General features: G+C 66.8%; 1 protein-coding gene across 1 annotated transcript; it reads right to left on the bottom strand.

Annotated features, from left to right (window-relative positions):
- Window positions 1-86: 86 nt before the first annotated feature.
- Window positions 87-27878, bottom strand: PLXNB2 (plexin B2). Its single transcript, XM_070371397.1, is given in 40 exon segments — window positions 87-721; window positions 806-944; window positions 1044-1118; window positions 1477-1552; window positions 1724-1788; window positions 2159-2306; window positions 2384-2544; window positions 2624-2778; window positions 2898-2982; window positions 3051-3151; window positions 3286-3442; window positions 3954-4100; window positions 4270-4336; window positions 4675-4856; window positions 4946-5175; window positions 5448-5548; window positions 5631-5770; window positions 5859-6035; window positions 6164-6391; window positions 6478-6607; window positions 6988-7158; window positions 7331-7467; window positions 7610-7718; window positions 7884-8032; window positions 8119-8279; window positions 8365-8446; window positions 8846-8938; window positions 9299-9400; window positions 9475-9583; window positions 9654-9768; window positions 10316-10475; window positions 10828-10954; window positions 11059-11159; window positions 11661-11789; window positions 11885-12067; window positions 12401-12650; window positions 12652-12895; window positions 12898-13483; window positions 16953-17005; window positions 27775-27878. Coding segments are annotated over 37 exon segments (5526 nt in total). The 5' UTR covers window positions 13472-13483; window positions 16953-17005; window positions 27775-27878; the 3' UTR covers window positions 87-721; window positions 806-839.

The following is a 27878-nucleotide window of genomic DNA, read 5'->3' as shown; positions in this document are numbered from 1 at the left end:
AGTGAGACCACAGGCCGATCCAGGGACATGGCAGCTGTGCAGGGACGGCAGACCGGCAGCTCCAAGAACCCAGCCAACCAGCAGAATGAAAAAAACCACTGTATTCGATTTACAATTCACAAGATTTACAAAAAGGGTTGGGGTGGTCCTGGCAGACCTGCTCCTGGCCCCCCAGACCTGGGCAGGGCCTCCAGGTCAGCCTGTCTGACAGGCTGAGACCAGGACCCCCCGTCTGCTGGGGCCCTTCTGGCCACCTGGGCCTCGACGTCTGACGTCCAGCTTGACCTTTGAGGTGGGGCCTGCAGCACGGAGTCCCCGGAGCGCCGGCACCCCGCCGGGCAGGCCCACGAGGTCATCGAGGCATCGTACCGCTTCTCTGCCTCCATCCGGGCGGGGAGGATGCACAAGGTCCGGGCACTGGGTCCCGGGGGCCGCAGGCACTCAGGCCCCGCCGCTGGAGGCCAAACCCAGGTGTCTGAGGCGGCTGCTGGTGCTCAGGGAGGGGACTGCAGCCTGACTGCCCCCAGCAGCCCAGCGTGGCACCGGGACGTAAGGCACGTTTTTTGAATCACTCAGGAGACACACTGGATGCTGGTTCTTCGAGAGGGAGCTGGTGTTGGCGGCGCCCGGCTCTATTGCTCAGGGAAAGATGCTAACGCGGCTACAAACGCTGGGGGGGTGGTCCCCCGCCACACACACTCGGAAGCATGGGGCTGCTCCTCTGCCGGAGAGAGGAGGGGTGAGTCCTGCCCGCTCAGCCCGCTCCCCCAGGGCTGCCCAGCGCCTGGCACCGCGCATCACACACCTGTGTCCCAGACCGTGATGCTGGAGGTCGGAGGTCAGAGGTCTGTGACCTTGTTCTCAAGCGCAGCCGCGATCTGCTGGAGCCGGAAGGCCAGCTGCATCTTCTGAGCGGCGGGGTCCTCTTCCAGGGCGTTGATGATCTTGGTTGGGGGAGGGGGGTGCGGGAGATGTCAGACCACAGGCCAGGGGAGGGGGCGCCCGATGAGCACGGCCGTCCCCGGGGAGGCCGGGCCCCTTACCTCGTCGTAGTACTTCTGCGTGTACTGGTAGAGCTGGTGCAAGGCCACGAGGGTGTTCAGGGAGTCCGTGTGTGCCTGAAGGGCCGGGGCAGGGGCTGCATGACCACGGGGGCCGGAGGCTGTGCCCCAGGGGGTGGGCAGATACGAAGGACCCCCCTCCGACCCCGTCACAACACTCAGACACACAGCGTGCCAGGCACAGACAGCTTCCCATCCGTGGAGGCCCCGCAAGTGGGGCTGGCTCAGAGCTGTCCCCAGCGCCCCACGTGTCCCTGGCCGGCGCCTCTCTGGGTCCTGTGGGCACAATGTCACCTGCCCCCAGGGCTGTCTCCTGCCTGCCCCACATCCCCGCCTCCGTGGGGCCTTCAGGGTGGGGCAGAGGGCTAATCCCTGGGGGGTGGGGTCACCACCTGTGTCCCCTGTCCCCCCTTACCCGGGAAATCTCTGCCAGGTGTGTGTTCATGTCCTGGTCGCTGACCTGCACCATCTGTCTGATCCCCTTGTAGTAGCTGTGGGGGAGAGAGAGTTACACGGGGTGGGGGGTACTGGAAGTGGGGGGCAGTGGTTCCCAGAGGTTGGGCCCTCCTCCTGATCACAGGCACCACCCAGGAGCCCCGCTGGGTGGGCGCCAAGGGTGGGCAGGCGGGGTCTGGCCTGGCGGGCGGGTGTGCGGGACTCACTCCTCCACCATCTTCTTGTAGGTGGAGATCTCCTTGGCGTAGAGGAGCTTGTTGCTGGGAGAGTCCTGTGGGGATTGGAGCCAAGTGACACCCAGGCCAAGACACCCAGAGGAAGAAGGGTATGCGGGAGAAGGGCTCCCACAGGGTAGCTGCCCTGCCCGGCCACAGACCTGACGCTGTTTTTGTCGTTTTGTAATTTACAGTAAAACTCACTCTTTCTCGTGGAAGGGGAAGGACGACAGGGTCCCTGACTGCCAGAGGGCCGCTCCCCACAGGGTCTCCCAGCACGCCAGGGACCGGCACCTGCCTTCCTCCTGACCTCCAGCCTCCACGTGCGAACCCACACCTGAACTGACCCCTCACCCCGCCGCAGCCTGCTACCCTGACGCCCCCGGTCCAGGCCCCGCCCCCCGGGCGGCCCGCGGCAGCACGCACGCGGCTCAGCTTGTGCTCTGTGCGCGTGCAGGCGTCCATGAAGGTCTGCGCGATGACCGACAGGGAGGCGTCCACCACCTCGTGGACGTGCACGTCGAAGATGAAGTGGGGGTTCTTGAGGATGTTTACCCAGAAGCGGAGCGGTAAACTGAGGCAGAACAACAGGGCGTGAGGAGGAGCGTCAAGGAGCAGGGCAGGCGGGGTGGGGCGCGGCGGACTCCCCACCTGTTGGTCTTCCAGATGTGGATGGTGTCCTCATCCTTAATGTCATGCTTTTCTGCCTGCTCGTCCAGGAAATCGAAGAAGTACTTGACCGCCGGTGGCACCGCGTTCCCGGGCGCCAGCACGCTTTGGAAGAAGTTGTCCACGAACTGCTGCAGCGTGCCCTGTGGGGGGGCGGGGCTCAGCCGGGCGCCGAGGGGCGGGAGGGCCAGGCCTGCCGCCCACACGCCCAGCGAGGCCCACCTTGACGGACAGCAGGCGGGTCAGGTAGATCTCGGTGATGGCCTTGGTACGCTCCTTCTCCTTCACGCTGCCGCGCTTGGACTTGCCTTCGTCCACCTCGTCCGTGGGCCGCACCAGGTGCCACACCCGGTTCTCTTCCTCCAAGAGGGCGTGGCCTGTGGGAGCGGCTGTGAGGGGCGAGGACCAGAGCCCAGGGCCGGGGTCCCAGCACCGGGTGGACCCTGGCTCAGGTCCTCAGGGGCCAGAAGGGGCCAGACAAGGAGAAGGGACTCACGCTCCCCAGGCAGGTCCTGCTGGCTGTCCTCGGGCTGCTGGGAGACCCCCACCTTGGACAGGATGAGAGTGGCTCCGTCCCGGACCTGGGGAACAGGGACGTGAGGGCCTGCTCCACACCCCCCTCCACGGGCCCTCCCCGTGCCCCACTCACATTGTAGTGCATCAGCGTGTTGACGCGCCTCCACCGGCCCTCCCGCTGAGAGGTCAGGTCCAGGTCTGACAGGATCTGGGCTGTGGACCCGGGACGCCACTCTGCGGGAGGACACAGCCCAGCTCCAGGAACCCCATCCCAGCCCACCGGGCTGGCCTCCCTCTCGCCACCCCCACGCCCCCGGCCGACCCGGCTCCTCGGGGCACAGAGCCAAGCCTCCAGGGACGGGGCTTACCGAGGACCACGCTGTCGGCCTTGGGCCAGCGGGAGCAAGGCTGTGTGCGGTACACCTGGTCGATGATCTTCTCCTTGACCTGGGAGATGGTGTCACAGTTGAGGACCTTGACTGGAACTGCATCGACCCCTTCGTCCTGGACGATCACGCTCACCGTCTGCACAGAACAGAGGACCAGCTGGGGAGGGGCCCTCGCCCTCGCTCGCCCCAAACTGGAAGCAGGCTTGGGCCTCCTCCTGATGGCAGCCTCTCTGGTGGAGGAGAAGGAGCAGAGCGTCCTGAGCCCAACAGTACTCGGGGCCTGACCTTTACCTGCACTGTGGCTCAGCAGGACAGAAAACAGGGAGCTGCTCACGTGCAGCCATCACAACACACACAGGGAATCACGGGAGCACACGCCATGCACCGCCTCCCCGTACACACGGTTACCACCACACGCTCAGTGCGCTGGGCCCCACACACGCCTGCAGCAGCCTGGGAACCCAGGAGGCAGCCGGCCTGGGGTTGTGGCCCTTAGAGCCCCTCTCCAGGGATCCAGGACCCAGACCCCTCCCTGGGCAGGGGTGGGCCCAGCACAGGGACTGGTGCTAATGTAAATCCGTGAAGGAGGCAAGTGGCATCCAGCTTCTGGTTCTGAGGCTGGCCCGGAACCAGCCCTGGGGGCTCACCAGGGGTGTGTACTCCACATCGTCCCCCAGCAGCCCTGTGTCGTTGAGGGTGTACTTGGCTTTCTTCTGCACAGCATCTACCGGCCCCTTCTCTACCTGATGCTTGATGGCCTTGAAGAGCTTGTACAGCGGCTCCCCTGCACTATCCTGGAACAAAGTAAGGTGGCTGAGCCAGGGGTGGGACTGACCACACCAGGGTGGGAAGCAGACCCATCCAGATGGAGCTGGGCCCCGGGAAGGTGGACACTGGAAGGTTCCAGCACCCCCTGGGACCTCGCCCTGCCCCCCACCCCCAGCAGAGCTGGGTGGGACCCACCTTGAGATACTGGTACAGGCAGATAGACATCCAATTAGACAGCATTCTCTCCACCACTGTCTCAGACCTGAAGGTGCAGAAAGGCTTTGTACAAGGGACCCGCTAGTGTCCTGAGGATCAGCTGGCTTCTTTAGGTACCCAGGCCAGGTACGGCAGCCCAGGCTCCATCCACGTCCCGGGTCTCCATCTCCTGCAGTGACCAATCTCCCAGGCCCCTCAGGGAGGGCATTTCATCATCCACCCCATGCGACAGTGCTGACCACACGGAGGAGCAATGCCTCCTTCTGCCCTACTCACTAGCCCTAGCTACACCTGCCGGCCAACCAGGTGCCTGGACAAGCCTGTGCGCCCCGCTGCACCCCCACCCCAGGCCCCAGAGGTGGGCCCCCGCCCTGCCCCACACACCTGCGCAGCATCAGCTTGGGGTTCTTGGCCACCACGTACTGCTCCATGAGCTCTAGGAAGAGCGTGCGCATGATATCTGTGTAGTACTCCAGCTTCCCGTGCAGAGCCACGGTCAGCAGCGACGCAAAGTAGACCTTGGCGCGGGCGGAGAATTCCCGCTGGTTCTCCAGGGTGTGGATGAACTGAAGTGCAGGCCGGTCAGAGCCCCGCCCCTCCAGGGGCCCCGCCCACGCAAGCCCCGCCCCCACCCACAGCCAAAGGCCGCGCTCACATTGATGAGGAAGCACTTGCTGTTGAGCAGATTGGAGAACTGGTAGAGTGCCTGCTCCACCACCTGCCGCCGAGACTCGGGGATGTCTAGCTTGCCCGTGATCATCACGTCCTTGTCGCCGTCCTTGGAGGGCAGGAAGAAGACGCGGTCGGTATAGGTCTTGTAGTCCAACACGGGGATGCCTGCCTCGTGCACGTCGTTGGTCTGGTCCTCCATCTCAATCATCAGGTCTGCAAAGGGGTCGGGGTAAGGCACGCATGGCCGTCGCTGGCCGCCCACCCTCCTCTGACAGCCCCCCAGAGCCCCCCTCTCCCAGACCCTGCCCGGAGCCCTCCTCTCCTGGGACCCGCCCCTGAGCTCCCCTCTCCCAGGACCCCCCCCCAGCCCTCCTCTCCTGGGACCTGCCCCCCACCCCGAGACTCCCTCTCCCAGAACCTGGCCCCTGAGCTCACCTTTCCCATGACCAGCCCCCTGAGACCCCCCTCTGCCGGGACCCGCCTACCCGTGAACTCCTTTTTGCAGCGGTCCCGCACACTTTCCTCCAGGCCCTCCAGCTGGGACTTGATCTTCTCATACTCCCGCTCTGCCTGCTGGCTCTTCCTCCTGGAGGCACAGGGAAGCTCCTGGGACCCGGCCTGGGTGGTGCCAGCTGGTGGGTGTGGCCGAGGGGTGGAGGCCGGCTCACCAGTAGCAGTAGACAGACACAGCAATGACAGCCACCATGGGCCCGATGACCAGCGGCAGGATGAGGCTAAGAGGCACGTCGCTCGCGCGCGTGTCGTACTCTACTCGGCCCAGCACCCACTCCCGTGAGCCAAACTTCACCTGCGTGGGGAGAGACTCAGCAAAGACCAGGGGGCCCGCACCAAAGACACCCCCGCACGCCCCCCAGCCCGCGCCACCCCACACGCACAATGAACTCTGGCAGGTTGTGGGCCGTGTCTCGCTTCTGCCTCCGCTTGGGAGGGGGCTGCACCTCTGGGGGCTCACAGTACAGATCGGTCTCCGTCAGCGTCTTCATGATGCAGCGCTCAGCACCCACAAAGGCTTCGGCCTCGTGAATGGTCATAGCCTTGTTCAGATTGGTGCCCTGGGGTGGGGGGTCGTCACAGTGACCAGGAGGGCATCAGGGAGGCCCCGAACAGCTCAGGCCAGGCCTTGGGCTGCTCCCTGCCCGCACCGCTCAGGACCTGCCCCCGGGGCTGCGCTGGTCCTCACCCGCGCGTGAATGAGCTTGTTGACTTGCTTCTTCACACCCCCGGTGAAGTTCTCGAAGGTGGGGTCCGCGACGTACTCAAAGGCACCAGCCTCCGTCCTAAGCAGGGCCTGGTGTCCGTCCATCCGGATGAGCGCGGTGAGGTTGTAGGCCTCAGGCTCCTCAGGGACGGCCGGGGACAGGAATACGACCTTGGAGTCATTGTAGAACACGTACTCCGTGCCCACGACCTGAGGACCAAGGCGGGACCTTTAGGCCACCTGGCACAGGGGGCCTCCAGCCCTGGCTTGTACCCATAGCGGGCACCAGGACTGACCGTCACAGAATGCAGCGGTCCGGTCTCCCGCCGCCGCCTCCAGGACTGCAAGGGCTCAGCTATGACGACCATGGCGAACCTCTGGATCAGGCTGAAACCCTGTCCTGTGACGTTGATGCTCCGGCCACCACTGGGGGACAGGGAGGAGACAGAGTGGGCACACCGGGCAAGGCGAGTGCCCTGCAAGGCTACGTCCCTGACCCCACCCACCACCATCTGGGATACACTTACAGGCCAGTGTGAGCACAGACCTGCTGCAAGGCGGAAGGTGTGCCCAGAGCACGCGACTGAGCACTGCCCTCCTGCACTGTGAGAGGGCAGGGAGGCTGTCCACTTGGGGGTCTAGGGGGAAGGGACCTGGGGGGACAGTGGGGAGTTTGGGAGGCCCCCTCTTGTCACCCAGACCAGCATCTGCCAATCCTCACGAGGGTGGAGGGCAGAGAGCGTCTGGGAAACAGCTGGACAGGGTGGGTGTGGGGGGCACCTGCTACCAAGGGGCCCCCGTCACACCTGACAAAGCTCCGCAGTGGCTCAAAGGCCCGCAGTACTGGATTCTCACGGTAGGTGAAGGTGATACCAGGGTTGGGCACTTCGGAGCCCCCATAGTAAATCTTCAGGGCCAGCTCTCCCGGAACCGCCTGGGGGCCAGTGACACACTGAAGCTGGGCCCCGAACTGTGTCCTGAGGGTATGAGAGCCAGTCAGCGTCAGCCCCACCCGGGGACCACCCCAGCCCCAGGTCAGTGGGACCACTACCCCCTCCAGGATGGACACAGGGTCATGGCCGGAGGGCCCTCACCCTGTCCCCAGGACCAGGGGAGACCAGTATTTGGCGACCTGTGGGTGACACCCACACGTTACAAGGGACGTCATTGAGGGTCACTCTCACGTCTTCCTCAGAGCCTGTGTCCAGGTGGGTGCCATTGATGGTCAGCGTGGTGCCGCCCGCCTGTGGCCCCTGCTTGGGCTCCACACTGTGGGGCTGGGGCTGCTGGAAGAGGGGCAGGGCATCTGGCTCAGGGCTGGGTGGGGACGCAGGCCCTCCGCCCAGCTCGGGCCTCCCCTGGGCCATAGCCGCCTTCAGGAGGCCCCCAGACCCTGCCCACATCTGTGCTGACCTGCCAGGCACTTACCTGGTAGGTGAACTGGGCGTGGGGAGGTGAATGGCCAAGCTTTCCATTGATGTCCACCTCGACGCCGCCTGTACAGGGCGCCTCTGCAGCCTCGATGGTGCACACAATCCTGCATGGGTGGCAGGCAGGTGGGCACACTCTGTGGGTGTGCAAGGCCTGGGCACCCACGCACACCTGGACCACGTCTCCCCTCTCCATGGCCCCCAGTCCCCTGGCGCCCTAGGACAGGGCCTAGCCCAGCCCTGGGAGTCCAGGTCACGGGCTGCCCACTCACCGGGTGGACACGGAGTACCGTTCTGGCTCAAAGGCACAGTTTTGGCCAGCCACAGTGACCCTCTTCACGTCGTCCGCTCTGACCCCCAGGTTTGACCCAAGGATGGTGACGCGGATGCCTCCACCCAGCGGGCCGGTCTCAGGCTGGATCTGAAATTGGCAGAGCCTGGCTGTCCCAGGGGTCCCGGGGTGGCAGAGCCGGAGCTCTCCTGTGGGTGAGGGGCTGGGGGGCTCACCCTGGTGACGACGGGCGGCGGGCACTCGGAGGTGGCATTGCTGCACAGGGCCTCGTACACACAGCGGCTCTGCCCGCTGCACCACACGCAGCGGTAGGCGGGGTCAGCGGCCAGGCACAGGCTACAGTCGCTGCGGCCGAAGGAGCAGTTGTAGAGGGTCACTGCAGAGGGAGAAGCCGGCCGTCGGCAGGGCCGTCCTGCTTCCCGCGCCCGCCCGCCCGCCCAGCTGCCCGCCCGCCGGCCCACCTTGCAGCCGGCTGTCAACATTCTTGCCGGCGGACTTGACGTACAGGTGCAGGGGTAGCGTCTCGTTGGTGTCGTGGGTCAGCTAGGGGCACACGGGCACGCTGCACCCCCGGCTCCCACGAGGTCCCCGACGGCCACGACCACGTGTCCCCACACGGCGGAGGGCGATTCCCATTCCAGGGAGCCGGGGGACACAGGGACGCCCCGAGGCTGTGCCTGCCTGCCGCCTGCTTCCTCAGCAGACTGGTGTGGTGGGCCTGCCCCCCGCACCCCTCAAGCTTGTTGCTGTTCAGTTGCACAGTCGTGTCCAACTCTGTGCAACCCCGTGGGGGTCAGCACGCCAGGCCTCCCTGTCCTTCACCGCCTCCCGGAGCCCGCTCAGACCCGAGTCCATTCAGTCGGTGATGCCATCAAGCCGAGGAGGGAATTGGCCGCCTCCATGGGGTCCACCAACCCGGCCCACCCACCCAGGGAGGCGTACCTTCGGAGTCCGAAAGGAGAAGGTTCCTGGCTCCTGCGTGCTGACCAACGCCTCAAACTTGAGCAGGTCACTGCCCACAAGCAGTGGGGAGCCCTGCCAGACGGGCCAGTCAGGACACCCCGGCTGGGCCACCCCACCCCACCCTGCCCTGGGCCCCAGAGCCCGCCGCGCCACACAGCTCCCAGGCCGCTGGGGAGTCCCCGCCCAAGGAACACTTTGCCACAGCTCGGTCCCCGCATGGGCCCACCTACTGCTCCCTCCTGAGCAACACTCGCTGCCGGGCTCCTAAACCCTGAACGCTTGCGGCCCATCCAAACGCCACCGATCCTCCCAGATCTCTCTGCCTCCCCCACACGCTGGGCCTTGATCGCTAAGCGGAGATGGTTTCCTGTCTGCAGGGGGCGGGCCCGGAGTAAGCCCCGCCCCCAGGCCCGGGCCCTGCAGCACCCCCACCTGCACCGTGTCCAGGTTCTTGCCCTGGAAGGTCACGTCCGTCTCGTGGTTCACGGGGATGACCAGCGGGCTGGGGTTCAGGAACTGGGGGCAGTCGTCCTCCTGGGGAGGGGGAGTGGTCAGGATCTGCCAGGCCACGGCTGAGCAGCTGGGCCCCCAGCGGCCCGGGCCCTCACCATGTGGGCGCCGACGACGCCGTCCTCGGGGCCGGGCGAGGCCTGCTGACACGCGTGCTCAAGCAGCGCCCACTGGCAGGTCCAGCGATTGCTGGAGCAGGAGATGCACCTGGAAGAGGGGGTGGTGAGGGGCCTGGGGGCCGCAGCGGGGGCCAGGGGTGGGTGGGGGAGCCACTCACGGCAGGTTCTCCTGCAGGCTCATGGCCTCCCGGCAGTCATAGAAGGGATACTGGTGGGAGGTCAGGAAGACGTTGCCGCGTTTGAAGTGGAGCCGGATGGTCACGGCCACATGATCTGCGGAGGGATGGCGTTGGGTGGGGCCGCGGGCAAGGCTGGCCCGTGGGGGATGGGGAGGCAGGAACCGGGCCTCCTGTGGTCCCAAGCCAGCCTTGCGTCAGTCTCCCACAGGACACCAAGTGCGGAGACCCTGGCTGGAACCGGCCCGAGGGCTCAGCCAGGCCTCCGTCAGATCCTGGCTCCGGTGTTGCGCTGCCTGGCCCCCGCCCTGAAACGCTGGCCACCTTTCTGTCCCTGTGGGCGTCAAGAGCCGTGATTCCCTGGCATCTAGGGCAGAGTGCTTGCTAGGTCCTGGCCACGTCACTGCACAGGCCCTGCCTTCACCGGTGAGCCTCTTCCACCGCCCCACGTGCTCAGGGGACAGGCTTGGCGCCGGGCCTGGCCTCCAGGGACAGCCTCACTGGTCTAAGCTGGCTGGGGCGGGGGATGGGGGCGGGGCAGGTGCCCAGCACACCCTGCTCGCATGCCGCCTGGGCAGGGTATGGCCCTGGGGTCTTGGAGGGCACCCGGGGCCAGGCTTGGCAGGCGGCAGCAGTTGCCTCACCCTGGCCAGGCGGCGTGCGGGGGAGGCTGCTCCTGCTCGGCGAGTTGCAGACCACAGCGCCCTCCTGCAGGCGTGCGGGGTGAGGCGGCGATCCTCCGAAGAGGCACAGCAGCGTGTCGTCGTCACGCAAGGCCGGGAGGGGGCTGACCGTCAGCTGCACCTGGGGAAGGGCCGTGCCGCTCGCACCAGGTCTCTTCTGCCCCAACCTGGCGAGTGGGCCTCCTCCCAGCCCGGCCCCACCCGGGGCACCTGTCCCCTGGTTTGCTCTATGGCCGCCCTCCTGAATGTGGACCCCTGCTCCCTGGAAAGCTCTCTAGAACCCAACTCCACTTCCCCTAAATGGGACCCCATTTAGGGTTGGGTCACTCCTGGGACAGGGCCTGGGTCTGTCCTGGATTCTCAGGGCACCCCAGGTCAAAGGGGACCACACAAAGGATGGAGTCCCTGTGCCCAGGCCCAGCACCACAGCCAGGAGCACGGCCCTGTGTGGGCCCCCGGCCATCCCCACTCACCTCTCCCTGGGCCTGGCGGCTCATGTTCTGCGGGTGGGCCCCGGTGACAGCCACGCAGGACTCGTTGCGACTCCACAGCCAGTGGCCGCTCTCATCTGCCCGGGGGCACTCCGCCTTCCTGGTGCAGCTGCGAGGGCGGGGGGCAGTCTTAGACTGGTGCCCATCAGTCCCCGGGCTGGGGCAGGGCTGCACCCCCAGATTCTGGGCGGGGCCGAGACCCTGGGCACTCACCGGCCCTCAACGACACACCAGCCGCAGTAGGGGTCCTGTGAGCTCTGGCAGTGAGCGCAGCTGGAGAAGCTGGCACACTCCTGCACGAGAAGCCGGAACACCTGAGGGCATCAGGGCGGCAAGCATGACTATGGCCTCCAGCCAGAGAGGACCCCCCCCCAGACACCGACGCCTGGGACCATCAGCTCAACCCCACCTTTACCCGCTAAGCCTTAGGAGCCTCAACACCGATGCAAGGCTGAGCAGGGACGGCTCCGGGCAGCCCAGGAGGCTAGACCTCGCCCGGGATCAGCTGGCACCAGGTTCCAAGAAGCCAAGGAGCCCTTGGTTATGGCACCTCCCTGGTGCCTATTGCATCAGCCCCTAAGAGGCTATGGGACTTGGCCCATTTGAGCTCATAGGAGTGGCCCCTCAGCCCAGCTTGCCCTTGGGGAAGGCTTACTTGGAGCACTGATTCTCCGGTCAGATGGACCAGACAGACACAGAATAGACAGAAACAGTTTCAAAGGCAGGAAAGGTGCTCAGAGACATGGTCAGGGCCCGAGAGGAGAGCCGGCCCCTGCCACGCTGCTCGGCCCCTCTCCAGGGCCCCATGGGCCCACCTTGTCCTGGGTCATGGCGTACAGGCTGGCCAGGTCTGAGGCCAGCACCAGGTCTCTCTTGATTCTCTTGTTGATCTCCACGAGGATGGCGCCATACTCCGTGGAGCTGCCATCCGGGGCGAAGTACACCTGCGGGCACGGGGGCAGGCGCGCAGTGAGGGCGGGGCCGTCTTGCGCACTGAGGACCCCGCCGGGAGCCACCCTGCCCCAGCCCTGGGCCTCACCTTGAGGACCCGGCCATCCGAGGTGCCCAGAAAGGCGATGGTGTGGCCGTTCTCGGTGGTCACGGTCACGGCCGTCAGGTTCAGGCCGCCACGGTGCAGCACGGCCTTGACCGAGAGGCCGTCGTGGCTGCCCAGCGGGTAGGGCAAGTGCTCCGAGCCACACAGGAAACTCTTGCTGGCACCCTGCAGACCACGGCGTCAACGCCTGCCCGAGGCCTCTCTCCCGCGATGGCCCCCAGCACTCAGGGCCGCACACATGCCCCAGAACCAGCCCGGCCACACAAGGGCCCCTGGGTGCTCACTGCTCCAAGCCCCCACCCCCGGTGCACCCAACACCTGGGAGAAGAGGCACCCATGTGGGTGTCCACGCTGACCTGCCCGTGGAAACCCCACACACCCGTGCAGACATACACAGCCCTCACAACAGGGCGGCATGTGGACACATGTCAAGCAGGGCCACGCACAGACCCCCCCGCATGTGGCCCAAGCCCCTGTGAGGACGCTGAGGCCACTTACCGACACGTGGCCACCACACTGGATGTCGCCGTGGAAGGGCTTGTAGAAGGTGTCGCGGGCCACCTCACGTGCGCCCGTGTAGCAGGCGTCGCGGTTGGCCTCCATCCTGCGGTGGACCTCGTCCAGTGGGAACAGGCAGAGGCCGGTCCGAGGCCCCCTACCGCCCCGGCCGTCTGTGCTGAAGACGGCGTACAGCACCCCGCCGGAGCCCGGCCGGTCCAGCGAGGCTGCCAGGCAGGTGCCAAGGGGGGGCCTGGGCGTCGCCGGGGTCCAGGCAGCTCAGGTCCACTTCCAGGTAGGAGTAGTAGAAGGGGTCCTGTTTGCACATGCGCGCCAGCAGCGTGCGGTTCCGGGCCGGGTGTTTGTCCTGCTGGTTGAAGACAAAGAAGACGTAGGGGCCGTCCTCAAAGGCGGCCACGAACTGCTGCGTGTTGGAGGACATGTAGCCGGCCTTGTAGGTGGCGTGGTCCGTGTAGGCCTCGAAGGCCTCCCGGCCTCGGTCCGGTCCAGCAGGCGGGTGCTCACGATGACCCCGTTGTCGTGTGGCCCGTTGCCCTTGCCCACGAACAGCAGGCGCTCACCGCCGGGGTCTGCGGCGCTCACCAGGCCCACGGTGGCCACGCTCTCGTCGTTGCTGGCCACAAAGGACTTCTCGCCGCTGCCGTCTTCGTAGAAGAGGCGCGTGGAGATGTTGCCCAGGGCGCGCAGGGCACAGATGCCCTTGAAGAGGCTGCCGCACTCCACCAGGCGGCTCCGGGGAGGGTCCAGCAGCAGCAGCTGGTTGACGTTGTCGGTCAGCACGGCCTCGTGGCACTGGCTCACCTCGATGGGAGGCGTGCACTTCTTGTTGTCCAGGGCCGGGCCCGTGGCCGCCCGCTGCTCCAGCTGCAGGTCGGCACTCAGCTGGTAGAGCATGTTCACCGCGCCCACGTACACCATGCCCGACGCCTCGTCCACCACCAGGTGGTTTAGCTCCGTCTCGCTGCGGAAGGAGTCTAGCTTGCGGGGCCGCAGACTCGCGCTCGTGCCCGCCAGGCCCAAGAGGGCCAGGGCCCAGAGCTGCAGTGCCATTGCCCCCGCGCCCTGCGGGAAGAGAGGAGGGTCAGGGCTGCGCCAGCCTGGAGGGCCCACCCACCCTGCTCCTGACCCCCAGCCCAAGGCCCACTCCCTTCCCCGCCTTCCCGCCCCTCTGGCCAGACACACCCACTCTCAACTCCAAGGAGACCGTCTCCCAAGCCTCCTCAAGAGGACCACCCTGTGACCTAACCTCTGCCGGGCCAGGCTACCAGCGCTGCAGCTCCAGGCCTGGGTGTGGCCGGCCGCCCCCAGGACTGTGCCCTGGCCTTCGCCCCCAGGTTCCCAGAGCACCTTCAGGCCCACCTTGAGGCAACAGAGCACCTGCTGCAGAAAGTCTCCCAGGCACTCAGGTCCCATGACCCCACAGTGCGGGTGATCTGAGAGGCACCAGACACCACCCCCAGACCGCGCTCCCCACAACACAAGACCTGAGCTGACAGGCTCCGGACGTGCAAACCAGGGGTCACACACCTGTTCTGTGCCTGACTCTCAGCACACTGTGTGATCTGACCATAAACAGAGGAGCTGCGGGGACTGCAGCCCGCCCTGCCTCCCTGACCCCCACCCCACCCCCCACCCCCCAGGGCCACGGCAGTCCAGTTGCCCTGCTGGGGAGACCCTCATGTCTCTGAGAGGGGGACCCCAGAGTCTGAGAGCAGTGCTCTCAGAGCACTGAGAGCGTGTGGGCAGCAGCAGGCCACGTCGGTGTGCAGGGATCTACTTGAGCACACGCCCCTGTGTGGGTATGCAGGCCCATTCCCATGTCCGTGCGCATGAGGGCTGAGCTCAGGGTTGCCAACACGCAGGCCTCTCCCGGTTTGGGGTGGCCCAGCATCTCCCCACCTTGGGGACCCTGATTACAATCTTGAGAGTCTCTGCCACCACCCCCTCAGGCTGCCCTCTCCCAACCTGTGTCCCAGCCCTCATCCCTGTACCCCTGACATCTGCCCTGAGGGTGTCCGTGCCTGGCGAGGCGTTTAGGGCAGCCCTGTCCGTGACCACAGGGCCAAGTGCAGACTGGCCCGGATGGCAGAGGTAAGGAGGGGCCCTGGCCTCCCAGACTGCCCACACCGGCCGCTGCGGCCACCTTCAACAACCACCTCCCTGGACACACTCTTATTCACTCAAGAAACGACTACTTTGGTCCTCTCCTCCAACACCCTTCCTGCTCACACCTCCTCCTCCCTGGACACACTCTTATTCACTCAAGAAACGACTACTTTGGTCCTCTCCTCCAACACCCTTCCTGCTCACACCTCCTCCAGGAGGGAGAAAGCTGTCTGCCCCGTGGCCACGGAGAGGTCTCTCTGGGGCACTGGCTTTGGGCAAAGCCGTGTTGACTGGAAAAGTCTGGCTTCCTCTCATGGACCTGTGACTATTACACAGAAGTAAGCGGACTTCCTTCTTTCCCTGAGCCACTAGGAACTCCCACCCCCCAGGCTGTGGCTGCTTTCCCCGCCCCCCGCCCAGCATCCCTGGGCCACTAGGAAGCCCCCGGCCAGGCTGTGGCTGGTCTCCATCCCTTTGTTCCCATCTCCACCACGTCCCGCGAGCCCCTGGAGGAGGTGTAGCCGAGAAGAACCAGGTGACAAAGCCTCCTCAGCCCAGAGCCACCGGGGGGCGCCAGTGGGTCCCGGCCAGGGAGGGGGCAGCTCGGCGGGACAGCGGTCCCCCGCGCAGGACGCCCTGCTCTGAAGCGCTCCCGCCTGGGCCTCCTGACAAGCTGCTGGGAGAGGAGCCACCCACAGGCCGGCCGGCCGGTGTCCAGCAGGGGAGATGGCAGGGACCTGGGAAGGGGGCGGAGGTGGCCCGAGAGGAGGAGGAGGGCGGGGCAGCCAGGGTGACCGCGCCGCGCGGAGAGGCTGGGGAGGAGAGGGAAGATTCCGGAGGCCCGCCAGGGGCAGGGGCCCCACCAGCGCACAGTCGGCTCTGGCTCGGCGGGCCGGGGAGCCCGCGCGGGGGACAGGACGCCCCGGAGGCCCCCAGGCGTGGGGCTGGGCCACCCGCCAGTCCAGGACTGCGCGAGGCCGGACGCTCGGGAGCCTGCGGTGCTGCCCCCCAGACCCGGGGGAGGGCGGCCAGGGTGGAGGCCCCGCCCCGCCGCCCATTGCCCCGGCCGCCCCGCCCCGCTGGCCGGCCAGTCGCGGCGTAAAGTCCGCTCGGCGGCGCTGCGCGGGCGGCGGGGCGTCCGGGGCCTCTGCTGGCGCGCCTCTCCCCCGCCCGGCCCCGCTCACCCGCGTCCCCGCGTTGCCGCCGCCGCGACCCCGGCCCAGCTCGGCTTTGGCTCCGGCTGCGGCTCCGGCCAAGGCCGGCCGCGGAATGAATGGAATGTTCCCCGAGCCCAGGGAGGGAGCGAGCGGGCGGGCGGGGGCGGGGGCGGGCCGGCCGGCGGGGGCGGAGCTGCGGCCGGAGCCGGAGCCGCCCCTGGGAGCAGGGCCCCGGTCTCCGACGGATCCGTGCCCAGGCCCCTCTGCCCATCGGCAGACGCGCGGAGGACTTGAACCCAGAACCGACCGATCGGGCACAACGCCCACTCCCCCATAGGCTCCTCTCCCTTGGTCCCAGGAGATGGGAGGGTCAGAGAGCCTAAACCGAATGCTCTTGTCGTCCTCTGATTAGTGCCCACTTGACTGAGCCCCTGGGGCCGGGGCCCTGGGCCTGCTACACCAGACGTGCTGGGTGAAGGCACTGTGTGCCCTCACCCAGGGGACCAGATCCTGCTGCTGACTCCCAGGGGCCCAGACGTTGGGCTGTTCCCTGCCCCACCCCACCCCCAGGAGGCTGGGGCCAGACCTGGGCTCCCTGCCACCCGCAGGAGCCCTCTTGGGCAGTGGGCAGAGTGAGCCCCTCTCACAAGCCCAGGTTGTACAGTGTCACAGGAAGGGCTAGGACTCCGGGCGGCAGTTCCCTCCACTTCCTGGACAAACAAGAGCCTCAGGTGACCTGCCTGGCCAGGCCCAGGAGCAAAGGGTGACCCACCTGACCAGGAACCACGCTCAGGCCGCCGCACGGGAGGCGCCAGGCCCAGCCGGCAAAGCTCCCTGCAGCTGGTGTTCCTGGAACGGGCGCTTCCTGTTTTGAAGGCAGTCCGGGACCCCTGCTTGCTCACCGGGGCAGCGGGGATTTCCTCAGGGGCACCAGACGCCTCTTCCTGGCCGAAATCCGGAGGTGCACTTCCAAGAAGTCCACAGCTCCAGCCTGCTGCCAGCCCGGAAGCCGTCTGGACATGTGCCCCCCACTCCAGGCCCGATTCCCAGAAGGCAGCGCTGCAGTCAGTGCCCAGTGGCACTTCTGGCTCCCTGCAGAGCCCACCCTCCCACGCGATCCTGCCAGCGGCCCTCACATCAGGGCACCTGGTTTTGGGCAGACGTGCCTGCTGGGCCTGGCCAGACAAGACCTGTGGGGACACCTCGCTCTGTCACTGCGTGGCTGTGGCCCCCACTACCTTCCCCAGCTTGCGCTAGCCCCCACTCACCCAGGCTTCAGTGGTCCGGCTCAGTCTCTGCTCCAGGCCAACATTGAGGTTCTCTAAAAAGCAAAGGAGAGACGGTGGTCTCACGACAAGCTTGGCCCCTGCCTCCACATCTGGGGTGCGAGGAGCAGCCCGTGGGGCCCCAGCTGGCCTCTGCCATCCTGGCGGACTCTCAGTCTCTCCTGCCTCCTCCATCCCACCTTCAGCCCCGCCCAGACACTGGCCTCCCAGCCCCAAGCCCAGCACCCCCGTGCACACAGGTCCACTTGGTGTGTATGCCTGCATGCCCCTCCAGCCTCTGCTCAAAAAGGCAGAGAAAGGAATTCCCTGGCTGTCTAGTGGTTAGGGCTCTGCACTTTCATTGACGAGGGGCTGGGTTCAGTCCTCTGTTGGGGGAACTAAGATCCTGCAAGGTACATACATTACTTTGATTAAAACTAAAATTGTTTTCTGAAAAAACACAACTCCGCAATTCTCCTTACTAGACGTGTGATCTTGCACAAGTTACTTAACTTCTCTGAGCCTCCTTTCCCTATCTGTGAAAGCCCAGTGGTTTGTAAGAACTAAAGGATGTGGGCCTGAAAAGCCTGTCACATTGTAGCACTCAACAAGCTGCGATTGTATCCTCTCCTCCTGGATAAATACGCCTGCGTACCCGCAGGGAGGATCTGGTCAAGGATACTTCTCAGCACGGAAATATGCAACCGGAGGACCCTGAGAACCCACGGTGCTGGTGAAGATGGGTGGTCCGTGTGGACCCCGACAGAGCCCAGACCTGTTGAGGACAGCTGTGATGCAGAATTCCAGGCCTCTCCACCCACGGGGGTTGATACAGACACACATGAGTTTAATTGAGAAGTTCTAGAAGAGGACATCCAAACTGAAAGTCCTGGTGAAGCCTTGAGGCAGGGAGGAAGGAGCTGAGACAATAAAGCAGCTTCATGTTCCACTTTTTGAAAACGTTTTTGCAAGATTATATTGAGTATGCACATGCTACTGGTCTACTGAATCCCGCCCCACCATGGCCACTGACCACTGGCTCCCTGTCTGGCTCGCCAGCAGCATGCCCCCGGGCACCTCATTCCTGTGCCAGACAGCCCCCAAATGTGGCGACCAACACTGTGAGGAGGGCCCAGGGCTGGAAAGACCCCCAGCAGGTCTGAGGGAGACCAGTAGGGGCAAGGCCTGCGGGTGGGGGGCGCCATAACTACACACGCGGGGCAGGAAATCCCGCTGGCGTCCTCAGCCCCCAGCTAAGCAGGGAAGGGTTAACCAGAAACAGCTCAAGGCTCCAGGTGTGGGGGTGAAGGTGCCTAGGCAGCCTTTGTGAAAAGGGCAAAGGCCACTCCACAGACAAAGTCAAGGCCAAACCAAAGGGCGTCCGGACGGTGGAGCCTAAGAGAGGGCCTGGCCGGGCCTGGCCTCGAGGCTGCGGGGTCCACAGCCCTGGGGCCGGAGCATGCAGGCCTGCCCCTAAAGGGACAGGCCTCCATGTGCCCCGTGCCTGCTCCCTCTGCCTGGCATGGCCGAGTCCCCAGCCCCAGCCCTCCACCTGCCCAGGTCCCGGGGAGGGGGCGCTGCATGTGTGCTGGAGGCTAGGCCAAGGGAGACTAGCCTCTTCCAAGGGACCCGCTGCTTCTAAGCCCACACACCCAGCCACAGCCTCACCTGAGGGACCTGCACCAAGGGATCCGCTGAGAGGGACCCCCTCGCAGACTCTCCTGGAGGTGGTCCTCAGATCTCTCCTCCCGACAGCAGGTGCCCCCAGCCCACATTTCCTTCAGAAGGACCTGGACACCTCCCTTTCGCTCGGCCCCCAGCTGCCCCATCATGTCCACCCTGCCTCCAACTGACAGCTCCACTCATTCCTGCCATCTCAGATGAAGGCCCCTCTGCTGAACGCCCACAGGTCCGAGGCCCTGGGTGACCCCCGCCACAACCACACACACCCAATGCCGCTGCCGAGTCCCTTTCGACCCAGGGTTATATGGGCTATGGACAAAGTTACCCCGTGACTCAGTTTCCCTGTGAGGCGCACGGGGGTAATGACAGTGCCAACCCGAGTGTGAGGCTGGGAGGTGTAAGTGAATCTGTGCCTGGAGGAGGGACTCAGGGTGACACCATGATGCCAGTGTGCCTCTGCTTTTGCCGTCCCCCTGGAAAACGCCTACCCACTCCCCCAGAAGCCGGAGACAGCAAGCCTGACCCAGCCCTGCAGGACCGTCTCTCACCCACCATGGCCCACGGTCTCATGATGGGCCGTGATGATGGGCCGGTGAGCGCCCCTCGGTCTCAGCCCTGTGATCCAGGACGGGCGTGACACATGGCAGAGGAGGCTGGGCGTGCACGTGCCCCCAGGGCTGGTCCCCAAGCCCCCCGCACTCAGCGGGTGTTCCCCAGCCTGAGCACCGGAGGGGACAAGGCCTCTCCTCACACACCCACCGCCCGGGGAGCAGAGGAGCCCGGGGAGCAGAGGAGCCGCGCCCAGTGGGCCCCCCGAGGCTCCCTCCTTCGATTCCTTTCTCTTAAGCAGCAGCCTCACCCCCTGCTCCCCCGCCAGGAAAAGGCAAACAGGAGATGCCCACTGGGCAGGGCAGGGATCCAACCCCAGGCTAGGGCCCCTTGCAGCCCTGGCCCCCAGGAGGAGGCCCTGGGGCGCAGACTGGCCCTTCCTGTCACTATCTTCAAGCAAAACTGACGCAGCGACGTCTCAGCGCTGAGGTTGCAACGCAAAGCAGCCAGATCTGCGGCGGTGGGGGGAGGGGGGGCGGGGCGGTGGCGGGCGGGGCGGGGATGGGGGCTGGCCCTTGGCAGCCAGTGGGCTCGGGCAGGGGACCCAGGCTCGGCCGACACGGAGAGGGGCCGTTCAGACAGAGATTCAGGCCCAGGTGGGAACACTCCGAAATGGTGGGGGCGGGGGGCAGCCTTAGCACCGCGCGGCGGGCACTCGGGACCCCCAGGACCGAGGGGGTGGAGGAATCAACCCCTGGCGGAGAGCTCGGGGCCGTGAGTCACTCCCCCGACCCTAGGCCGGGAGTAGCTAGGGCTGCGGTCCGGCCCGGAGCGCCGCCCCTCCCCCGCCGGGCAGCTGGCGGCGGGAGACCCGCCTGCGCTCCGCTCCTGCGACGAAAATGCAAATCTGCAATTAGCCCGGAGCGCGAAACAAATCAGAGGAAACAAAACCGGCGCTCCGCCGGCAAATCGGAGCCTCCGCTGTTTTCAAAACAAGAGCGGGGAGTGGGCGCGCTAGGGAGGGTAGTGTCGCGGCACCCGGGCCAGGGAGAGAGGAGTCCCGGCGGGCCCGTCGCGCGCCCCGGGGCCCGGGTCAGAGTTCAGTCGGGGAGGCGGGGCGCGGCCCCGATGGGGAGGGGCTGCCCGGCCTCGCAACCCCAGGCGGCCCGGAGCCCGCGCGGCGCCCGCGGACCACCCCTCCCGAGGCCCCGCCTGCACCCCGCGCCCCCGGGGCCGCGCTTGGGCCTCTGACTGGGTTCCCCGGGGCCCCTGGGCGCGCGGTCGCGGGGAGACTGACCTCCAGTCGCGATGACGGTGGCGGCGGCCACGTGGTCCCAGGGACCGGTCCCCAGGGAGCCTGGCGGGAGTCAGGCTGTCTTCCGCCGGCCAGGGCGCGGTGCGCAGCCCCGCCGGCTCCAGGCCCAGGCCCCCGCGCTCCGTGGTCCTCCAGTTACCCACTGCGGCCCCAGTGCCGCCTGCGTGACACCCCACCCCACCCCAACCAGACTCACCGGGCAAAGGCCGAGCGATGGGCAGACACCTCCGAGCGGGGGCGGGCCGGGGCGGGCCGGGGCGGGCCGGGACCTGGCTGACGTCTAGCTGGAGCCTTGCGTCAGCGCCGGGAAAGCCTCCCGAGGGACCCTCCCAGGTGTAGGGTGTCACCTCCCCCTCCCCACCCGCCCGGCTCCCAGCCGCTCCTCTCCTCCCAGCTGGGGCTGAGGGAGACTGGGCAGCCTCCCCTGCAGCTGGGGCTCTGGGGCCCAGCAGGAAAGTTACCCCTGCCCTGTGGCCAGAGATCAAAGGCCCAAGACCCAAAGCCAAGGTGAGGAGGTGCAGAGAAGCCCCAGGGCTCTCCCTGCTGCCTGCCTAGGGGGTCTCCTGGCCCGCTCCCCTCGACCCTGTGGGCCTTCCCCACTCCAGCTACCTCAGAGCACCCCTCCGCCTTCATCTGAGGTCACCCTCACTGGGGTCTTGTGTCCCGCCCTGACCTTCAGGCACCTCTGCAGCTCCCTGGGCCTTTGCAGCTGCCCCGGGCTGATCCCATGCTGTTGGCCACGGGCCCCAGTCACTGCCTCACCCAGCGACCAACCGCCTGACCCTGACCCTGTGGAGAGAAGGCTTAGGGGAACATCGTTTCAATGAATTGTTATTCAAGAATACAAGCCGGGCCCTGCCAGCAGCCCATAGCCTCCTGGGCCTTCCAGGCCCTCGGGGCAGAAGGTGGGGTTTAGTGGGGCCTGGCGCCCACGGGCTCCACTGTGCTGCTCGGCCTGCCCTCCTGAGTGCCAGCCGCCCGTGCCCCACCTGGACTCGGTTGGGCCCTGATTCCCCCTCAGGCTTGCCCACATCCCTCGTCTGCAGAACCGCGCCCCCCGGAACACCTTGCAGCTTAATGCCTCTGTCAGTTTCCCTGTGCTCAAGGGGACCCCCAGATGGGCCCGCCGACCTGCCCCATCTGCTCATCCCGAAGCCCCCAAATGCTTGCTGTGTGCTGGGGACATGGGGACAAGCCTTCCCGCCCCAGGGTCAGGAGGCCCCGCGGCGCTCCCAGCAGCTGGCCGGCCCTGGCCCACAGTGGCCTCAGGCCACACCTGGTGCACAGATGCGTGGCGCTGGCACTCGGGTGAGGGTAGACACCCCCAGAGACCCCCTGCCTGTGGGCAGCCGGTCAGGGCCGGGCTGAGAGGGACAGGAAGACACACTGAGGCATAAGAGGCACAGTGTGGGCTGGGCTAGCTGGCGGAGGGAGGGCACTCCAGGGCCTCTGCGCGCAGAGTCAGGGAGGCCCAGCCGCCCCGGCTCCCGAGGGGCTCCTACATGAGGCGCTGCACCCCTGTCCCCCCAGCAAGCAGGGAGGCTGGAGCCGTGCAGAGGGCGCGGGGCCCGCCGCGGCAGGCATGGCCACTGGCTCTGATGTCTGATGCCCACCCCTTTCCAGGCTGGCCCCCGCAGCTGGTGGGGTGCTGCTGGCCGGGCTGCCTGAGGCTCACGGCGGCTGCAGCTGGCCCAGGCCCAGGCCCGGCCTGGGGCCCCTTCCCAGGGGCGGGAGCAAGGCTTGGGGCGGGTGGGTGAGGGCCCAGTGAGCAAGGAGCAGGCAAGGCCTGTAATCTGCCTGTCAGTCCGTCAGCGCCGTGGCGGCCGCCCCAACCCCGCCTCCTACATCACAGCCGAACCCCACAATTAGCCTGGGGCACTGCGCCAGGCCAGCGTGCCAGCCACCCCACACACACCCGTGAGCACACTCGAGCAGGCGCACATCTGGGATGCCTCGGGGGTCCCTGCCTCGGGGGTCCTGCCCCTCCGCCCACGGTGTTTGCGGGACGAAGAGCCCCAGACCCGACCATTTGGGCTGGGGGCGTCTCAGGCAGCCCCAGCTCAGCGTTGGCCCAGGGCACCCAGAAGGGCAGAGAGGCCTGGAGTGGACCCCGGGCACCCTGCGTGGGAAGGGGGGGCTGGGCCCTCCGCGCTGGCTGCAGGGGCCGCAGGGGCGGGGCCTCATAGGGCTGGGAGGATCTGGAGTCCAGCTGTGGCAGGGTAGTGGGTGGGCTCAGGGTCAGGCTCTGGGAGGGCAGAGGCACCGGGAGTTTCCAGCAAGGAAACGCCCCAGCTCAGGCTGAGGCTGGGTGCCGAGGGGGGACTCTGCAGGTGCCAGGGGGCAGTGGGGCGGCCAGGACTTGGGGGGACACCCGGCCTCCCTGTGATGGCACGCCCTGGAAGTGGCCCCCAGCCCCTGGGGCCAGGCCCCGCACCCACCCCAGCTCAGGGCTGGCTCGGTTCAGCCCAGAGCTGCCTGCCACCCACGGGCCGGGGCCGAGGGTCTCTGCAGGAAGCATTGCCAGTCTCCCCCTCTGGCTCCTCCTTGGCCTCCTGTCTCTCATCCTGACCTCCCTCCCTGGGTCCTGAGATGGCCACGGTGGCCCCCAGATCTGGCCTGATGCCAGGACAGGGGAGATCTAGCCCCTCACGTCCCCTGGCCAGCCTGGGGAAAGACTCGAAGGCTGAGGAGGGAGCTGGGGGCCATGCAGGGGCCTCACTGCAACCACCTGCCCTCGCCCAGGGAGGCTTGGAGACTGCTTCTCCCACCGTGGGGTGTGCGCAGAGCAGTGGCCACCTTCCTGGGGCGGGCACTGGCCTCCCACAGCAGTGTCCTGGGCCCGGCCCTTCTGCAAAGCAAGCCCGGCTCTGAAAAAGCCTGGGGAGGGGTGGGGGCAGGACCCCATGCTCAGGCCTGGAGCCCGCAGCGCTTAGTGGTCTGGGAACTCACCCTCGGGGCCCGGCCAGCCCCTCCCAGCGCCCCCATCTCACAGCTCCTCCTCCAGGACGGTCCCTCAGGCCCCAGCTATCAGGGCTGCTCCGGGGCACCTCTGGCACCCAAGGACCCAGGCTGCACGTCTGGCTGAGACCGCAGCCCTCTGGAGCCCTCTCAGCCTTCAGTGGCCAGCTTGGGACTGGGCAGGGGGCCTGGAGGGAGCTGAAGGGGCCCCACGGCCAAGCCCCCATCAGGGCCCATGCCCTGCGAGGCAGCAGCCTGGCCCAGACCCGGGCAGAAGGCCGGTGGCCGGAACTGTTCCTGCCTTGGGGGCAGAGGCCCCTGCCCAGACGCTGTGTTGACACAGGTGGCCCTCTGCAGAGCTGACCTCAAGCCTCTTTCCTCTTTCTTCCTCTTCCTGAGCAGGGGCTTCAGACGGCCCCGCATCAGGCACAGAGATCTGAGCTCGGCACAGCGCCCCTCCTCCCGCACCCGCAGGGGCACCGCTGGCCACCTGCGCCGAGCAGCCGTGTCTCCACGCCGGGAAGAATCAAGTCCAGGGCAGGGCTGATGCCAGCACAAGGGCCAGAACCCGGGCGACACCCAAAGGCCGCACTCGCTACCCGCGTGCCCAGGCCCGGACTCATCTGGCACCAGGATGCGCCCCGTTTTAGAGGTCTCGTGATCTCAGGGGCTGAGGACGTGGGCCCCAGGCCGAGCCCTCTCCCAGGTGCCCCGCCTCACCCCAGGACAGCACCTCCTCTGCCCAGCGCGGCCAGCCCACAGGGTGGAGAGTTGCCAGTGATGGGGGAGCCGGTCTCTGAGTGAGGCCCCACGGAGCTGCAGAGGGGCGCCAGAGAGGCCCAGAGGGCAGGAAACAGGACCCCAGTGCCAGGGGAGGGGGGCAGCCCTGGGCTCCTCCCCGGGACCAGAGGGGCAGACCTGCAGGTATGCCCACGGTCACTCCGGGCTCCACCTGAGGGTCTGGGTCCAGCTACTGTCATGGGCGTGTGAACACCAAGGAAGCAAACCGAGTCAGGACGCACTGGGGTCGGCACTGCAGGCAGGACACAGGCCCTGCCCCGCCCTTCACACGAGCAGCTGTGCCCTGGTCTGGCTGGGGGGCCCAGGAGAGGGCAGGGCTCCTGCCTGGTCAGCTGAGGGACCGAGGTCCTCAAAGCCTCAGGGACAGAGGGAAGCAGAAACCCACGTGAGGATATGAAACCAGGGAAGGGAAAAACCACGAAGGGGCCACATGCGGCAGAGGGAGAAGAGAGAAACGGAGTGCCCCCCCCGGCCCTCCGCAGCCCGGTGTCCCCCACCAATTACGGGTCACCAGCAGCCCAGTCCGTCCTATAATTCGAGACCAAAGACATTTAAAGGCCCCAAACACAAATAGCCATTAGCCTCAGGGGGAGGGACTCGTCCAACCCCCACAAGAACTAGAGACTGGCCCCTGTGAAACTGCACCCACCTCAGCGAGCGGGGTCGAGGCTGGAAGACCAGCCCGGTTCGGCTTTCGACAGGTGTGATCGCTCCTCTCCTCCCCTGACTGCTTCCCACACCCTTGTCTAGAGCAAGTTCTGGACACAAGAGGGTCTCAGCAGAGAGGAAAACCCTATCCCCCCACCCAGGAAGCCAAGGCAGGAGGCTGTGCCTGTTGCTGCAGCAAAAAGGCCTGAGACCTGACGTGAGTGAGGACTTCCTGATCACAGGACAGCCCCGGAACAGAGTGCCTGGCATCGCAGCGCGGATCTGCCCGGACCAGACCAGGGGCCACGTGGGGAGGCGCCGAAGCCACAGCCGGTCCCACGCCCAGCATCCCCAGGCACCACCAGCTCGGCCCCCGCAATGTGAGACCAAGGCAGGGAAGAGAGCACCACGCTCTGGGAATGGCCCAGGTCCCGGGACAGCTCACGGCCTGTAACCAAGCTGTCCCGGGGGCAGAGGGGCATATGCCATACGGAACCGCCCCAGGCTGCCGCCACCACCCCCCTCCCCAGCCTTCCAATCCAATCTCTTCTGCTCCACTCGCCTGGGCTGCGGCCAGGCCCCTGGGCTGCAGCCCTCCAGCCCAGCTGCTCACTCTGCCTCCCAGTGCAGACTCTCCAGGGGCCGCTGGGGGTGCGGCTGCAGGCAAGCCCGCAGGGACCCCACAGGCCACGTGACGGGTAGCAGCCCAGACAGCTCCTGGCGGGGCCCCTCCCGTGGGGGACCCCTCACAGGTGGGACAGACTGACAGGTGGGGAAGTGGAGGCAGGGGCCGGGCGATCGGAGGGGCTTCAGGCAAGGGTGCCTCTGTCAGTGGGCCAATCAGGAGGCGGGAGAATGGTCAGAGATTCGGCCCCGGGGAACCCCAGCGCCTCACCCACTCCAGGCAGCCCAGGTCACACCCCTGCCTGCCCCGCCACCCCGGGACACACTGCACGACCGCCAGGTATGAGTAACAAGCCCAAGGTGTGTCCCTGAACCCAGCGCGGGAGGCAGCCTCACAGGGCCTGGGGCCATGGTGCTGAGCCCTCCAGAGGTGAAGGGGGGTCTCCTGGCGGGGTGGCTGCCCTGGGGCCGAGACCAGAGGTCCGCGATCTCTCCTGGCCCACGGCCTCCCCCAGAGAACTCGGGCGCACCCCAGGCTGGCTCGGCGGGCCTGCTGGGGCGTTCTCCCGGCCCGGGTGACGCAGCCCCTCCCACCCCGCCCCCGACCGGCCGAGCAGCCGCGGAAGGTGCTGGAGCTGCCCGGACTTGCCTGTCCCTCCCTCCTGGGGCTCTCAACCCACGGCCCCGGAAGTGGATCTCTCTCCCACGGCTGCAGCCTCCCCCTTGGGTGGCTGGACACGGCTGGATAATCCAAAATAATTCCTTCTTGGCAGGCAGCCGGCGGGGGAGGGGGGACTTGAATTCCAAACCCTTGTTTTTCTCTGCAACTTCACTCCTCTCTTGGGGCAAGGAGCCCTGGGCCAGACCTCAAGCCTCCCCCCACAGTCGGACGAAGGTGGGCCACCAATAGGTGTGCTGGGAAGAGGTGACAAGCTCAGATGTGCTGAAAGCACCTGCTTGTTTTCAGTCTTCTCCAGGAATTCCTAAAAGCTGACACGCCACAAAACATACTTAACGGCTTGGCCAGGCTGATGCTGACCGTGCCCTCCGAGGGACCCTCGCCTCAGAACAGAGGACCGACAGCCCCTGCCCCAGCTGTCCAACTCTGGGGCTCCGCGCTCTATGCCAGGGTGATGTCCAGATATGGGGTCGGGCTGAGCCCCCACCTCTGGGGGCCTTGTTCTCCCGTCTCCACTGGGCCCAGCCTGGACGTGTTGGGGGGCGCAGGGGGTGAGGTTAAGCATGAAAGGGGTTCCCTAGGGCAGGCTCAGGCCCAGAGGGCCCTCCAAGGTTCAGAACGTTCCACTGGCTTTGAGGTCGAGCTTCACCCCCAGTCCTGACCCCCCACCACAGCCCCAGAGCCCATCGAGACCCCTTCCTTTCTCCAAGTTGGCTGGGAAGAGGAGCCTAGTGACGTGGCAGGAAGCTCTGAAGCCCTTGAGCCCAAGGACCCTCCTCAAATCTTACAAGCAACCTGAGCACAGAATGGTGGGAAAGGCCCATCTAGGAGGGCTTCCCGCAGGCGGAGGCACACAGAGGGGCAGGGTCCGGGCAGCGTACAGAGACTTTCTGGGTCCCAGAGTGTCCACCCAAACATCAGACAACACCGGAACCGCGGGAGCCGGCGGCGCAGTGAAGCAGCCGGGCCGCCAGGACTCGCCCGGTGCCAGGCCGTCCTCCTCCCAACACGGAACCTGCACCCGCCTTCCACCCAGGCAGGTGCAGGCAGGGGCGCCCAGGGGTGGCCTGGCTCATTCCCTCCTCACCAGGCCCGGGGGTGTGGGAGCCGCTAAGGTCTGACCGCGGGCCCAGCCCCTCGGGAGACCTCCGGCTCAGCCACCCCGGAACGAGACTGGGTGGGCGCGGGCCTGGGACTCTTGCACGGTTAGGGCCGACCTCCGCCCTGTGCACGGATCTCGGTGGCCAGAGGGCTGGGGGGCAAGAGCACGGAGGGTCGGGAACCACAGCGGCTCCGGAGGGGCGCGGCGCCCCACTTGCGACCCTCGGCCCGGCCACCGCCGGCGCCGCGGGCCTCGCCCACCGCCTGGAAGAGAGCGCGAGGCGGGAGGGGCCCTGCCCCGGCTGCCCGGACGGAACGACAGCGGCCGAGGCCCGGGTCGCCCTCTGCGGGGCGGCAGCCTCCCGGGTCCCCGCGTCCCGAGCGCCGCATGCCACGGCCAAGCGGCGCTGACGATGAAGCCCGCCCCCGGCCCGGCCGTCCGCGAGAGCGGGGCCCCGTCCCGGTACCTGCTCGTTTGCTGCGGAGGCTCGATGGCGCCCGGGCCGCGATCGGCGCAGCGCTGTGGCCCGCGCGGCTGCCATGGAGACGGGCCTTTGTGTGGCCGAGGAGG

The sequence above is a fragment of the Bos mutus genome, chromosome 5 (genome assembly GCF_027580195.1).
Source record: "Bos mutus isolate GX-2022 chromosome 5, NWIPB_WYAK_1.1, whole genome shotgun sequence".
In the NCBI taxonomy this organism is placed as follows: Eukaryota; Metazoa; Chordata; class Mammalia; order Artiodactyla; family Bovidae; genus Bos; species Bos mutus.
This window is presented reverse-complemented; position numbering and strand designations above follow the sequence as displayed.